Source organism: Scheffersomyces coipomensis, assembly GCF_036884675.1.
Source record: "Scheffersomyces coipomensis strain NRRL Y-17651 chromosome Unknown DFJ63scaffold_3, whole genome shotgun sequence".
Lineage (NCBI taxonomy): Eukaryota > Fungi > Ascomycota > Pichiomycetes > Serinales > Debaryomycetaceae > Scheffersomyces > Scheffersomyces coipomensis.
Genome location: NW_027042894.1, coordinates 1,761,978 through 1,777,812, shown reverse-complemented (window position 1 = coordinate 1,777,812; position 15,835 = coordinate 1,761,978). Strand labels below are relative to the sequence as shown.

Sequence of the window (15,835 nt, the reverse complement as noted above, 5' to 3'; positions counted from 1 at the left end):
AAATATCTCTCTAATCTAAAGATCGTTCGACAATTGTATTTATACTTGAAACAATTTTTCGTTGTTAGTTAAGCATTAACGATTATATCTAATTAACTAATTAATTATTTTTGATCTTTGGTGGTAGCGCCATTAAAAAAAGGTTCGTGATATTTTTTTTTGTTGATACGATTTTTCTGCTCGATTATGGCCAACGTTGTTCTTTAGATCATAGTAGTCAAATATTGGAAGGCTACACATTTCAATTGCCAAACATAAATTGCATTAGTATATGGATTACTTGAATAGTATATTGAATCAGCAGAATCAAGTGCAGCTGGTCGAGGAAGCTATACCTACTCTATGCAACAGACTTGAACATGCTACGTTGTCATCAGATAGACGTAGTGCGATACTTGGATTGAAAAGTTTTAGTCGTCAATACCGTGAAACAGTTGTGGAATATGGTTTGAGGCCGTTGGTATCAACTCTTTCGAAGGATAGTCTGAATCCAGTGGTTGTGAAAGCCATTCTTGAAACCTTATTAATATTATTGATACGAGGTGAAGGTGATGAAGATTTAACAAGAGGATTCATTTCTCAACAATCACGTATACTTAATGGTAAATATCCATCACCATTATTGATAGATGATTTATCAATGGATCAAATTTCAATTTGGATAGCAGATGAATTAACCAAAGGTGAAGATGTCTTAAGTTTATTACTTGAAATAGTTCAAGAAAATGAAGATTTTCATATAAAACTATATACCCTTCAATTATTAGAAGGTTTAGTATCTAGTAGACCCAATAGAACCAAAGATTGTCTTTTAAGTATTCCAACTTCATTATCTACATTAGTGTCCCTATTAAATGACAGCAATGATCCAATCAGAAATGAAGCTATCTTATTACTAATGGCAGTTGTCAATAATAATTTCAATATTCAAAAGTTAGTGGCATTTGAAAACACATTTGATTCCTTATTTGATATAATAGAGGAAGAAGGAGGTATTAGAGGATCTATCTTAGTTCAAGATTGTCTCACATTAATCACCAATTTATTACAATATAACGCATCTAATCAAAAATTATTCCTTGAAACTCAATGTGTTCCCAAACTTGCAAGACTTTTAGGTGAACCAGTAGACGAGATCTATGAAGAAGGAGTATTTGATGAAAATGGATTCCCAGTATTAGTTCCACCCATTGTTTGGACTGAACAAAGATTACAAAATATGACCATTGCTTTAGAAATTTGCAAAACATTCGTGTCAGAAGATAATGAATTTGTTCTTCAAAATCAAGAACAATTATTCAATAGTGGAGTTTTATTTATTGTTTTGAAATTAGTATTCTCATCCATCACAAACAATACCATAAGATCAATATCTTTATTGACAGCTGCTGAACTAATAGCAGGTAATGCTACTATTCAACTTCAATTTTCTCAAATAGATGTACCTTACTTAGATCCATCTTTGCCAAGTCAACTCCAAAATTATAAAGCTATTCCGGTTACCATAGCATTGCTTAACTGGGCATTATTCATTAATTCAGTTCATAACTTTGACATTAGAGTAGGTGCTGCAAAGTGTTTACAAGCATTTTTCAAGAACAATCTCGAATCAAAATCAGCTTTTCTCACTGATCAAATTAAGGCATACACCATCCCAGATTATTACACTAGTATAGCGGAATCAGAAGAAGCAAATGGAAATGGTGAATTCGACGATGCTCATAGAAATGGAAATGGTAATGGAGTCGAACATCTCACTTTACCACAATTCGGAAACATATTTACAGTTTTGATGGATTATGATGCAGACACGAAACTTAATCCATATAAAGTTTGGTTCGCATCTTTAATAATGTTATACTTGTTTGAAGATGAGGAAGGCAACAAGAGGATTTCTGCCAATGTTAAAACTGGAGATGAAGAACGTGGAGAAGAAGTAATGAAAAGCATTCAAGCCATTTCAGGTTTATTAATTACTACTTTAGATGATATGGATTCAAGAATTTCCATAGGATATTTGATGTTACTTTCTGTTTGGTTATATGAAGACTTTGAAGCTGTTAATGACTTTTTAAGTGATTCGTCTATCGTTAGATCATTGTTGGCATTTGTTTCTAACAATTCATCCGAACTGAAAGTTTTAGTGCAAGGAATGGTAACTATTCTTTTGGGTATTACTTATGAATTTTCAACTAAAGACTCTCCTACTTCAAGAGCTGATTTGCATGCAATTTTAGTGAAGTCATTGGGTAAGGACAACTACACATTAAAGGTTAAACAATTCAGAGATAATCCAATTTTCAAAAATTTTGAAGACATGTCTGTTCAAGACCGTCACGATGGAACAGGTTTACCGGAAGTCTATTTTGATAGAATCTATATTAATCTAATCAGAGAAAATTTTTCCAGAATTAGAAGAGCATTGTTCCATGATCCACTTGCTGAACCAAAAGCTCAGATAACTTATGAGGCATTTGAAGAGGTTGAAGAAAAGGTTTCAAGTTTAAAGAGGGAACTTTTAGATGAAAAGGAAAAGGCTCTTGCAAATAGAACTGATCTTAGTGGAAAACTCGAGGAATTGACCACATCTTATTCTTCCTTACAAGAGAACATGAAAAATGCTACTTCGGAACTTGAATCTTTGAAATCTGAACACTCAACTCTTTCAACAACATATGATAACACTCGAAAAAGTCTTGAAACAATGCAACAATCTAAAGATGAGTTTGAAAGCATATCAATGAAATATCAAAAAGAACTTCAAGATACTCTGAAACGTGCAAATATTTCGGGTGATGCTCTTAGGCAATTGGAACAAAAATTAGAAAGTACTGAATCTGCAAAGAAAAAATTAGAAGATGGTATTAACAATATGACTCGTGATTTATTCCAACTTAAAAAACAGAAAAGTGATGGTGAAAATTCTATTAAAGCTTTAGAAAGAGAATTGGCAAACACTAAGAGTGAGGTGGCTAGATTGAAGAGGTCACATGAACAAGAAATTGAAAAGTTATCAAAATCAAATAAGGATTTGACTACTTCAATAGACTCCTTGAATAAAAAGATAAATGCGATAAATGCTCAGAATAGCGCAGCTTCTAAGGACTTGCAGGATAAACTTCAAGATGCTGAAGCTACCAATGAACATTTGATGGATAAGTTAAGATCCGCTTCTGTTGCTTTCCAAGAATTAAAACAAAATCAAAGTGCATCAGATAGTCAAGTTGAAGAGTTCAAAATACAACTTTCTGAAAAAGAATCAAGTATTCAAAACTTTATCAACGAAATATCTGAGCTTAAAGCGGCCAAAGATGTAATTGAAAAAGAATTAGTTTCAATAAAAGAAAATTCTAATAGCGAAGTTGAATTATTGAAAAAGAAAGTGGATGAGCTTAATGCTTCAAATAGCCAATTATCATCCGATAACAAGGGTCTCCAAGTTGAAGTTCAAAAATTGAAGGAGAATTTATCTAATGAAGTTCTTAAATTTGAGTTATTTTCAGAAGATAATGATACTGCCTTGCAAGATGTAACTAACAAGAATACTGCACTATCCCGTCAATTAAAGGATGCACAACTGGCACATGCCGAAGTGTCTCTGAAGCATGATTTATTACAAGCTACAGTTGATACTCTCAAGAGTGACTATGAAGGAAAAATTACTTCCTTGCAAGACAGCTTAAAGGTGAAAGAAGATGACCATGCAAAGAGTATTGAAAGTTTACAATCTAAGGAGAAATACCTCGAGACCTTACAGGGTGAACATTCTCAAGAATTGGAACGCCTAGCCGTTGAAAAGGAAGAGTTGAATACAAGCATTGCTCAAGTGAAATCTGAGTTGGAAATTGTGAATGCAAAATTATCTGAATCCGAAGCAAACCTCAGCAGTTCTAATGTTGCTTTAGAAAAGTCTGAAGCATCTTTCAAGGAATTAGAGTCTAAACTTAACAATTCAGAAAAAGCATTAAGCGAAGAATTGTCGAACTTAAAAGATAAGTTAAAGACTTTGACAGAAGACTTGTCGGCCAAAGAATCAGAGCTATCAGCTGCTAAAACTGATCATGATAAGGCTTTAGGCTCAATCAAAGATACACATGAAGCTGAGAAGGAAGATCTAATCAGCGCTCACGGTAAGTCTCTTGATGAATTGAATATCAAGATTGATGAATTGACTAGTAAATCAAAAAATCTAAACGATAATATTGAAAAGATTACTGAAGAGAAAGCTGGAGTTGAGCTGTCTCTTAGTCAAGCTAAATCCGAGCACGAAGAAACTATAAAGCTGCTCAAGGCAGATTTAAATTCCAGTTTGAGTAATACGAAGGAATTAGAAAAGGAATTAGCAGATCTTAAATCTAATCTTTCAAAGTCTGACACTTCTGTTAAGGAAAAGGAAATTTCTATCCAAAACCATGAAAATGAGATTGAGGCTTTGAAAAAAGAAATTGCAAAACATAAATCGGAATCGGAAGCTTTTGTTCAAAAGCATGAGGACACAGTCAATGCTTTGAAAAATGATATAGAGAAGCATCAATCGGAGAAAGAAACAGCTATTCAGAAGCATAAAGCTGACCTTGATACCTTAAGCAACGAACTTGAAAAGCAAAAGGCTGAAAATAACTCACTTATACTGAGTCATGCTGATAAGGTTGGTATCTTGAAAAAAGACATCGACAAGCACATATCTGATAAAGAAGCTGCTATTCAAATTCGTGAGGCAGAAGTTAGCACCTTAAAGAAAGATTTTGACAAGCACAACTCAGAAAAGGAAACCATTATTCTGGGTCATGTCAAAGAGATTGCCGCCTTAAAGAAAGATCTCGAGAATCACAAGTCAGAAAAGGAAGCTGCTATTAAAAGTCATAAAGCAGAAGTTACTACCTTGCAGAAAGATTTTGACAAGCACAAAGCTGAAAAGGAAACCATTATCCTGGGTCATATCAAAGAGATTGCCACCTTGAAGAAAGATCTTGACAATCATAAGTCAGAAAAGGAAGCTTCTATTAAAAGTCATGAGGAAGAAATTGATGCTTTGAAGAAAGACCTCGACAAGCAAAAGTTGGAAAGCGAATCGGTTATCCTGGATCATGCAAAGGTGATAGATTCTTTGAAGAATGATATCGAAAAGTACAAGTTGGAAAAGGAAACTATGATTCTGGCTCATGCTGATAAAGTCAGTACTTTGACAAAAGCTCTTGACGACCAAAAATCTGAAAAGGAAACAATTATTCAGCAACATGAAGTTGAGATTGAAAGTTTGAAAAAGAATATTGAAAAGCGTGTTTCAGAATTATCTACATTGAATGCTGATATTAAGACATCCAAAGAGGCTCACTCGAAAGTTGTTACGGAGAACTCAACTTTGCAAGAGAAAATACAAAAGTTGGAAGAAGCTAGTGCTGCTTTTGTTGAAAAGTTGAGGATATCTGACGAATCTAGATTATCTTTGGAAGAAGATATCAAGAAAATCGAAAAAGAAAATGCTAACAATTCTGGAAAAGTTGTTGAACTTGAGAAGGATAGGACTGTGCTAAATAAGAAGATAGAAGAATTAGAAAAAGTTAATCTTGAATCTACTAACAAGTTGAAAACTCTCGCCAAGGAAAAGCTGAATTTGGAAACTAAATTGGCCAAAGATATCGAAAATTTGAAACAGCAAGTTGAAGAAAAGACTAATACCATTAATGATTTAAAGAATGAACTTAAGGAAAAGGCTCAAGAGATTGAGAAAGAAAGAAGCATGCTTAGTGAAAGCTCAGAAACTATTGTTAAGGAGAGTAAAGAAAAGATAACTTCTCTTGAAAATTCTTTATCGGCAGCTAAGGAAGCACATGAAGCTACAGTTTCCAAGATTAAGGAAGAAAAATCAGTCTTACAATCATTGATTGATACGTCTACTGCTGAAATAGAAACATTAAAATCTGAGATTGAAGATCACAAAAAGTCACATGTGAGTGCAACTGCAAAGAATGATGAATTGGTCAAGCTGTTAGATAGCACGAACAGCAGCAAAGCTGAAGCAGAAAGCTTATTACGGGAAAAGATCGAGCTTATTGCTAAGTTGGAAAAATCATTGGAAACTTGCAAAGCTGATAGCAGTAGCAAGCAAACAGAATTATCGACTCAAAGTAAAGAGTTGGAAGGATTAAAAAAGAAGTTGGATGTTCAGCAAAAGTTACTCGACTCTTTAAAGACTTCTAAGAACGATTTAGAGAAACAGATTACTTCAGCTAAATCTGAACATACCACTGAGAAATCTAAGTTACAGGAAAAGATTGAAAAATTAATAAAGGAAAGTGAAGATCTCTCCGTGTCTTCTTCAGAAAAGGATGAAGGCAATAAGAAGAAGTTAATAACGATGACTTCAGAAAAAGAACGCCTTGAGCAAGAGATTGCGAAATTAAAAGGAGAATTTGAATCCTCCACCACTAAATATTCTACTGAAATTGAAAATTTGAAAGCCGAAATCATTAGTAAAACTACAGAGATTGGTAATCAATCAAAGATTTCTAAGTCTGTTGACGATGCCTCTAAGAAGTTAAAAGAATCCATCACCACATTGGAAGCTACCGTTGCTAGAATAGAGAAAGAATTGTCGTCTGAAAAATCAAAAAGTACTGAATTGGAAACAAAACTTGCTGCCCTTTCTAATGTTGAAAGTAATTTGACTAATACAAATTCAGAATTAGATACCTTAAAATCAGAAAAATCAAATCTTGAATCTAAGTTGCATGACGCTGAGACAGAATTAAAACAGAAGATTGCTTTAGTTGATAGTAACGAGAAAGATTTATCAGAAACAAAAGTGTTGTTAGAAGCATTAGAATCGGAAAAGAGTAAAATACAACTGAGTCTTGCTGATTCTGAAAAGGAAAAGGCTGAATTGGAGAAGCAGCTTTCAGAACATGCTGGCATTCAAAAGAAATTAGAAGGTGCAAACAGTGAAATTTCATCGTTTGTGGCTGAAAGAGATCAACATCTTTCGAAAGTATCTGAATTAGAGAAACAACTAGTTCAAATACAATCTGAAACAGACAATCATAAGAAAGAGAAGGTAGTAATTTCTAAAGAATTAGATGACTTGAAGAAACAAATAACAGAGGCAAAGTCTGACTCAGATGTTCACAAGAGTGAAAAGGATAACTTAGCTAAGGAAATAACTGACTTGAAGAAGCAAGTTGTTGATGTGACATCTCAATCTGACAATCATAAGAATGAAAAGGATTCAATTTCTAAGAAATTGGCTGAGTTAGAAAAGCAAGTAGATAGCCAAAAATCTGAATCAGATAATCATAAGAAAGAAAAGGAAACATTGTCAAAGGAATTAACTGATTTGAAAAAGCAAATTGGTGAAGTGAAGTCTGAATCTGATAAACATAAAACAGAGAAGGATTCTATATCTAAAGAAATTATTGATTTGAAACTTAAGCTTACTTCAACTGAAGAAAGTTCAAAGAGCCTTGCTGAAGAGAAAGCCAAATTCCAAACTTCTGAGGAAGCTTTGAAGAAAGAATTGGACCAATTAAAGACTGAACATAAAGAACTTGAAAGTTCAAAAGCTGAATTAGAAAAATCTAAGCAAGAATTAGAAAAGAGTGTAGATTCCAATAGTAAAGAATCTGATGCATTAGCTGCTGAACAAAAATCCAAGGAAGAGAAACAACTTAAAGAGATTGAAGATCTCAAGGCTCAACTTAAGAAGTTAAAATCCAGCACGGTACCTAAATCTGAGTTAGATGAGTTAATGTTATTAATGACAGATATGGATGAAACCAATAAAAAGTACAAGGATCAAGTCAAAGCCTTAGGAGGAGAAGTTTCCAGTGATGACGAATCCGATGATGATGACGACGAATCTGACGAAGAGTAGAATAATGCTAATATTACATAATTAAACTTGTATAAATATATGTAAAAATAACTTACTGTTAACGTCTAATTGTATTTTTTTGTAACGATGCGTATAATCGGCGATCGATTTGGCTCTCGTAAAAAAAATTTCAACCCATAAAAAGTTCATTGTTGGAAATTTATGCTGTTTGCCAGTAAGAGTTCTATACCAATTCAGCTTTAATGATTCTTCTCATTGATTCGTATGACTCGTTCACGAATAATCTAGCTCATTTACTCAAAGAAAATGTCAATCGAGAGGTCATAACCATTCATAATGATTCATTTGCAGAACATGAATACGAACAGTTCTATAATGAATATTTGCCATATTTCGATTTCTTAGTCATTGGTCCTGGTCCAGGAAGTCCTTCCAATGAGAAAGATGTTGGGATCATCAAATTTTTATTCCAGAAATTCAAACAATCTACATCTCCAGTTATACCGGTATTGGGTATATGTCTTGGATTTCAATGCATGTGTTATTCATTTGGTAATCAGATCAATAAATTGGAAAATGTAAAGCATGGTCAAGTATATGATATATATCCCATTGAGACTGGGTCCGACCTATTTACGGGGAATGTCCTTAAACAATTCGGTAGTGTAAGGTATCATTCCTTATTTGTGGATGGAATAAACGATGAGATTGAACCATTGGCATACTGTTTCGAGAATAATGATTCCTCGGATGAAAAATCAAAAGTGTTAATGGCAGGTAAACATAAATCACTTCCATTTTATGGGGTTCAATATCATCCCGAGTCAATTTGTTCTCATGAAGGTGCTAATCTTGTAAAGACCTTTTCCAACATTGCTAATGAATACAATCAATCATCAAAGCGTGAAATAGTGGCTCATCATGTTGATAAATTACCCTCTGCATTTAAATCACATACTGTCCATGAAGGATATTTGATTCCAGATGGATCTATAAAGGCTGGAACCCGGGGATCCCATGATATCTATTTGAAGAAATTTGTCTTGGATGATGATATCTTTCCTACCGATTTATGTAATTTCTTCCATAATGAAGAAAAGTCATTTTTATTATTGAATTCAGCTTCACTTCCAGGAGAATGGTCTATTATAGGTTTGCCTATTACTGGTAAAAGTGAAATAATTACTCATTCTGTGGACAATTCAACAGTCACGGTAGAGTCGGATGGTTTTAAAAGTACCCAAGTGTTGGACAATTCAACTGAGTTATGGAAGTCAATTGGTATTAAAATGAAAGATAAATACATTTCAAGAGAAGAAATCAAGTCTCAATTAGGTGCATACCATTCTCGAGATTTACCATTTGTTGGTGGGTATATGGGATTAATCTCTTATGAAGAAGGTCAACATATCGTCTTGGATAAAATGGAATCGATTTGTAAAGAAAGCACTCCAGATTTAAAGTTAATATTCATCGAGAGATTCATTGTATACGATCATGTTACTTGTGAATGGTTTTTGGTGTCTATTCTTGGTGAAGATGGTCAATGGTGTGATAATTTATATAATAATATCATCGGTGCATCCAAAGAGAAATTAAAGATTTCTATAAACGATATCCCCAGCTCAATTAAAGGGTATGTGGATTCACAGGATGAAGATTTAGTTAATTTCGATTTTCCCTCCAGAGAGACTTATGAAAAGCAGTTTACTCGTTGTCAAGAGTACTTACATTCCGGTGATTCATATGAGCTTTGTTTGACAACTCAACTGAAAATTACCTTACCAGCTTATATAAAGCCATGGGATATATATAAGTATTAACCCTTAAAAAGAATCCATCTCCATTTTCATGCTTTATGGAATTTGATGATTGTGTGATTATTTCCTCTTCTCCAGAAAGATTTTTATCTTGGAAAGATAATCAAGCTGGTAACAAAGAGATCGAACTCAGACCAATCAAAGGAACAGTCAGAAATACTCCCGATGTTGATATTGAATTGGCCACTAAGATCTTAAAGACTCCAAAGGAGATGGGTGAGAATTTAATGATTGTTGATCTTATCAGACATGACTTGTATCAATTCACCGATGTAGTTGAAGTATCACAATTAATGGCCGTTGAAGAATATAAAACAGTTTATCAATTAGTCAGTGTTATTCGTGGTCAATTAGAAAAAGAAGGTTATCATGGGATTGATGTCTTACATAACTCATTACCTCCAGGATCTATGACTGGTGCCCCAAAGAAAAGATCGATTGAATTGTTACATGATATAGAAGCAATGCAAGAAAATGGACATCCTGGTGGGAGAAGAGGAATATACAGTGGTGTGGTTGGTTATTGGTCTGTAACTGATGAAGCAGATTGGTCTGTCATTATCAGATCTGTGTTTCATTATACTGACGATAAAGAAAACACCACCAAAACAAAACTTTGGAGAATAGGAGCAGGAGGAGCTATAACAGTTCTTAGTAATTCTGAAGATGAATGGGATGAAATGGAACTTAAATTGGTTAGTGCTTTACAAGCCTTTAAATAGAAAACAGTTGCAACCTAAGTTTTGCAATTCATATAATTATTATGTACATATATAGAAGTAAATCATACTGTAAATAGAAATAAAGAAATCGTTCCTGCATATATAGACTCACGTGATTTTATATTTTTGAAATTTTTGTCGAACTTTTTTTTTTTTTTCGATTTGCTCAAAAAGGATAATTGAAAACTGGCATAACTACGACTCTTTTGAATTCAAATTAACAAATCCCAAAGACTATCAAAAGTATGTCATTCTTCGGATTCGATCCTTCAGCTCCCCCTTCAAACAGGGGCCAGAATGAGGCTTACGACTTTGAAGAAACCTATGATGGATTAGGTGATCAGTTAGACGAAGGCGATGATGCGTTCAATACTGATACCTTTGGTAATGCTGATAATATTGGTAAAGATTTTGATTTTGGTGCTGCTTCAGGCATTGCTCCAGTCAAACCAGCTCTTCAACCTCCAGTTCAAACCATTAGTTACGCTCAAGCAGCTGCTCAACCAACTAATGATGATGATTTCATGCAAGATTTGTGGGGAGCTGATGTTCCACCAACTAAATCAGAAACTAGTGCTCCAAAACCAGAAAAGAAGATTTTATCATTAGAAGAAATTGAAGCTCAACTTACTGCTATAGATCGTCAACAACCTCAACAACAACATATGCCTCAATATCCTCCTCAACCTTATGGTATGCCAGGTATGTTACCTCCACCACCCCAATTTGGAGGTTATATGTTACCACCAGCTGGATTCATGCCTCAACAGTATGGTCAATTCCCAGGTGTTCCTTATCCTCAACAATTACAACCTCAAGGTCTTCAACCAGGACAATTACCACCTCAATTCCAACAGCCATTGCAACAAGCTCCTCCAATGCAACAACAGCAACAATTACCTCCTCCACCTCAACAAGTTCAACAAGTTCAACAACAACCTCCACAACCTCAACAAGTTCAAAAGGTAGAAGCTGAACCCCAAGTATCTCAACCTGTTAATATCGTTCCTAATGTTGCACCTCAATCAGACAGATCTGCTGATTTGTCCCAATTTCCTGTGTTAGGATCCAAAGAAGCTCAACTTCAAGCTCAAGCTCCTGTTCATCATGTTCAACATCAACAACATCAACATCAACAACAGCAGCAACAACAAAATCAATACCGTCAAAACGATAACTACCATCGTGGATACGATAGAAATCAACGTAGAGCTCAACATCAACACCAACAACCACAAGTTGAATTAACTCCTGCAGAAGAAGAAAAACTTTCAAGAAGACAAGAAAAAGTTGCCAGAATCATGAAATATTCAGGTATTATGAATCCAAAGGATAAAGATTTCGTTACTCGTTTCCAATTATCCCAAATTGTCACTGAGGATCCTTATAATGAAGATTTCTATGCTCAAGTTTTTAAAGTTATTCATCCAAAAGTAAACAACGCAGCTATTGATCACAGTCATCAAAATAACTCTATTGCTCAAGCTTATTTAGATCAAAGTGGTCATAGATTAGGTGGTCGTTTTAAGAGAGCAGATGTTGCTTTACAAAGAATGCAACAACAAGTTCAAAGAGCTGTTACTGTTGCCAAAGAAAGACCAAAGTTGACCCAATATGCTAGAGAAGGTGCCTTAGGTAAAATTTCTTTTGGTTCAGGTAAGAAACCTAGACAACAACTAGAAATCATTAGTAAAGCCCAACAAAGAAAGCTTGAAGCTGAACAGAAGGGTGAAGTTGGTGGAAGCTCTGACAAACATAAGTATTCTAATAGAGATATTATGAGTATCTTAGAGAATATAATCACTGAACTTATGAATATTGAAAGTGAATCAAGAACCAATAGTGATGTTGATAATTCTAATTTATGGGAATCTTTAAAAGTTTTGGAACAATCCTCTCTCTCTGGAGATGAAGAAGCTGAAGTCAATCCTTTTATTCAATGTTTAAATTATCACAAGGCATTAAAGATCTTACCTCGTTTATTCAAGTTTTTATCAACTACACAAGTTTTAACTATCGTTACTTTAATCATTTCTAACTTGGAAAACTTGTCAGTCATTAAAAATGGATCCTATACCACTTATGAATCTAAAAAAGTTCCTGAATCAATAGTTAAATTAGTTGAATCATATTCATTAACCTTCTCAAAAGTTTTAATGAATGCTGTTTTAGAATTCAAATTCACTGACATTACTGGTTTATTATTTATCTTGATCGAACATAATAATGTTTCATTCGTTTCAACTACCAAGATTGGTTTAACCATTTTAACCACTTTATTATCTCGTGCTGAGTTGATTCTTGGTGAAGGATCTATTTCAGCCACTGATCTTTCTGAATGGTCATCATGTTATGATCAATTATTCCAAAACTTAGAATCAAGAATCGCAGCTATTTTCCCACCACATCCAGAAGATGTCGATGATGGATCATCAAGAGAAAATTACGTCTGGCAATTCTTAGCAACTTTATCATTAGGTGGTAAATTAAGTCATCAAAGAATCATTGTCGATGAAGTTCGTGATGAAATCTTTGGTGTCATTAGCCGTGCTAAGGCTATAGAAAATACTGATCTCGTTAACTTACCAAAGAAACAAAACTTGTTAAATAACTTGAACATGTATTTAGTCGTGATGGGATTAGTTGCTGATGAAAATGAAATCAAGGAATTACAAACTTGATTTTCAAATAGGCAAAAATACATATATATAACTCTGTGTACTATAATAATAAATAAATCACTTTTTTTTTATTTTAAATGAAAACCCATTGTATTAAATTAGATATAAATTAAAAATAGAAAATTTACGAATTAAGATATTAAATATTAAGTATTGATCGATGCTTTAGCATGATCTGAGTTGAAAACAAATGAACCGGGACTTGAATGGATGGTATAAGAAGAAGAAATAGACGGAACCATGTCTTTATTTCTTGATTGCATTTTTTTATAATCTGCTTCTGAGAATATTGATGAAGAAAATGATGGCTTTCGTATGGATTCTTCTGATAATTCATTAATATCAAAGCTTGTTTTATCGAATTCTGAATCAGTTTGTGATGAATGATATATGGGAGAAGGTCTAGGTTTAGCAAATTCAAGGTTGGGCGGTTGCAAATGAAATTGCTTTATGTTTTGATGGGAGATTATATCTAATGGTATAAATTTGGATCTGACTTTTTTGACTTTAATACTTTGAAATTCACTTGGTGAAGAGTTAGCTGAACTATTACTTACTGGAGATACAATGGTACTAGTACTCTGGGATGCTAAATAATTGTTTAGTTTCCTTTCCTCAAACAAAAGCTGTTTTAAATATTGAATTTCACATTGTTGTTTCTCCACTATTAATTTGTGTCTTTCTGCTAATAGTTGCAACTCTTTCTTATATACATATGACGAATCAGCATCATTACTAAAGTGAAATTCATCATCTTCGGCTTCACCATTCTCATTTTCTTCTTCCTTTTTAGTAGTATCAAGGTTACCATAATTGGCTATTATATCGTAATCAGTATTGCCTTGATCTTTGTACTCTATTTCATTCTCAAGATTGTAGATACTCAGTAGTCTAAAAGTGGCTCTATTAGACTCATGGTCATTGATATCTTCACCGCCTTCATTTCTTAGAGAATTTGCTAAATCCTCTTGTTGTTTTATAATTTTAAGAGATGGAATGTTGTATGGTTTATAAATTTGAATATTCGCGTCTTTGACTGAACTGACATCAGTTACCATGTCTGTTCTATAGAATAACGATTCATGTCTTGAAGTGCTTCTACTCAAGATATTCTCATCAAACGATACCGCATCCAAATTCCCAAATATTGAGTTATTACTATACGCGTTTGAATTTTGAATTGGTGATATACTGGATAAGTTTGGTAATAAGTTAGATTTTGGTGTGGATGGTAATTCAACTGTTGCTTGCTTCTGTGGCATTATGCTTTCAGATTCTTCAAATTTATAAATTGATGATTCTCGAATCATATCTTTGAGGGTGTTGGAAGTCTTTATTGAATTACTACGTGATTTCTCATAAATTTCAGGATTGGAAGTATCATTGACTTTGTAATTGTAATATGGCATTATTATATTTTGTATTAGATCATCTGAATCTTGCGATGATGAATTGTTAATGGATGATTTGGAGTTATTCTTGGGGGTTAAAGCTGATTGAGCGGGGAAAGTTGATTTTGATATTATTGCTGGAGATGCTAATTTAGTCTGATTCTTTACCGTAAGTTTGTTAATGATGCTTCTTGATGCCGTTATTAATCTCATAGATGGGCTTTTCTTTATACCCTTTTCATTTGATTTGGTTTTATGATCATTATCAAGCGACTTACTTTCCTCAGGAAATTGAGGTTTCCCTAAGGATCTTGATAGTATTTGTCCTATAGTCATGTAGTTTAATGCCGAATTTCAATCACTTCTCTATATTGATCTTCAAAAACAGGGATTTTTATGATAAGTTGCGGTATGTAGGGTTATGTGGATATATAAGAAAAGTGATATAGATTTGAAAGACCAAAAATTTAAAATTAAATCACCACAAATAAGAGAAGAATTAAATTTAACACATTCTTTCGATATATATAATATAATATTATATAGGTTTTCTTCACAGCAAATAATAGAATAATTAATTAAACTTAAATGTATAATTCGATCTATATTTGTACACTTTCCTAATCTGGAATTGATATGCGTTAAAAGTTAACTCAAAGAATAGCGAACAATACTACACATTCACTTAACAATACAATTGTCTATGTTTCTCTAATCATTAATGTGGTTAGTGTTTGTTTCTGATATGGACAAAACTAGTAAAGACAATCTTTATTGAACGTAGGTAACAATAGGTTAAACCGTAATTCAAACATGAGAATTGTTGTTATAAAGGTTTGATGGGGCAAGTGCCAAAAATAATTTTGTGCACTGGTTGGTAGAAAGAGGAGGGTATTCCGGCGACAACATTTGCCGACTTTTGGGAGAGTAATTAGATCCTTCGTTCATGAAGCAATGAATAAATCAGGCGAGTTAGAAACATAAAAATAATTTACTAAAAGATACAAATAAGCTTTTTAGATCTTTTTCTTCAGAGTATGCTCGAAAAGTTTGTTACACTTGAAGTGGGGACCATATTAAGTGTAATTACCATTTAAAGGAACTTTTAGTAATGTTTTGATTAAATATTATCTAGTTCAATGATCATTATACCTCCTTAAACCGGTTTTTTAAAACTGTTAATCTGTAACCTTCGTTGATGATAACCTGAAATGATATCAAGTTTCACAAACTTCATATGTGGCTTGTTACTGAAAGAAGCAGGTTTCTATAACAATCAGGAACTGGAGCACAAACCTACCCTTTTACTTCCCTTTGACCCGCATAAATATTCCAAAATGTATACATTTGTATACTTGGAAAGCTTGAATGAAGGTTTGAACATTGTTGA

General features: G+C 33.5%; 3 protein-coding genes across 3 annotated transcripts; 2 read left to right on the top strand and 1 right to left on the bottom strand. All coding sequences in view use genetic code 12, as the record gives it.

Moving 5' to 3' along the window:
- Positions 1-8,073: 8,073 nt before the first annotated feature.
- ABZ1 (4-amino-4-deoxychorismate synthase) lies at positions 8,074-10,462 on the top strand (the record flags this gene model as incomplete). The annotated part of the gene is made up of 2 exons (XM_064908728.1): positions 8,074-9,568; positions 9,649-10,462. 2 exons carry the CDS (start codon positions 8,074-8,076, stop codon positions 10,371-10,373), a joined length of 2,220 nt encoding a protein of 739 aa, XP_064762968.1. The 3' UTR covers positions 10,374-10,462.
- Positions 10,463-13,136, top strand: DFJ63DRAFT_318688 (uncharacterized protein). The gene has a single exon (XM_064906974.1). The coding sequence runs from the start codon at positions 10,619-10,621 to the stop codon at positions 13,052-13,054; it is 2,436 nt and encodes an 811-aa protein (XP_064762967.1). The 5' UTR covers positions 10,463-10,618; the 3' UTR covers positions 13,055-13,136.
- Positions 13,137-13,200: 64 nt separating this feature from the next.
- Positions 13,201-14,781, bottom strand: DFJ63DRAFT_335162 (uncharacterized protein; the record flags this gene model as incomplete). Its single annotated transcript, XM_064908168.1, has 1 exon — positions 13,201-14,781. One exon carries the CDS (start codon positions 14,779-14,781, stop codon positions 13,201-13,203), a length of 1,581 nt encoding a protein of 526 aa, XP_064762966.1.
- Positions 14,782-15,835: the final 1,054 nt, after the last annotated feature.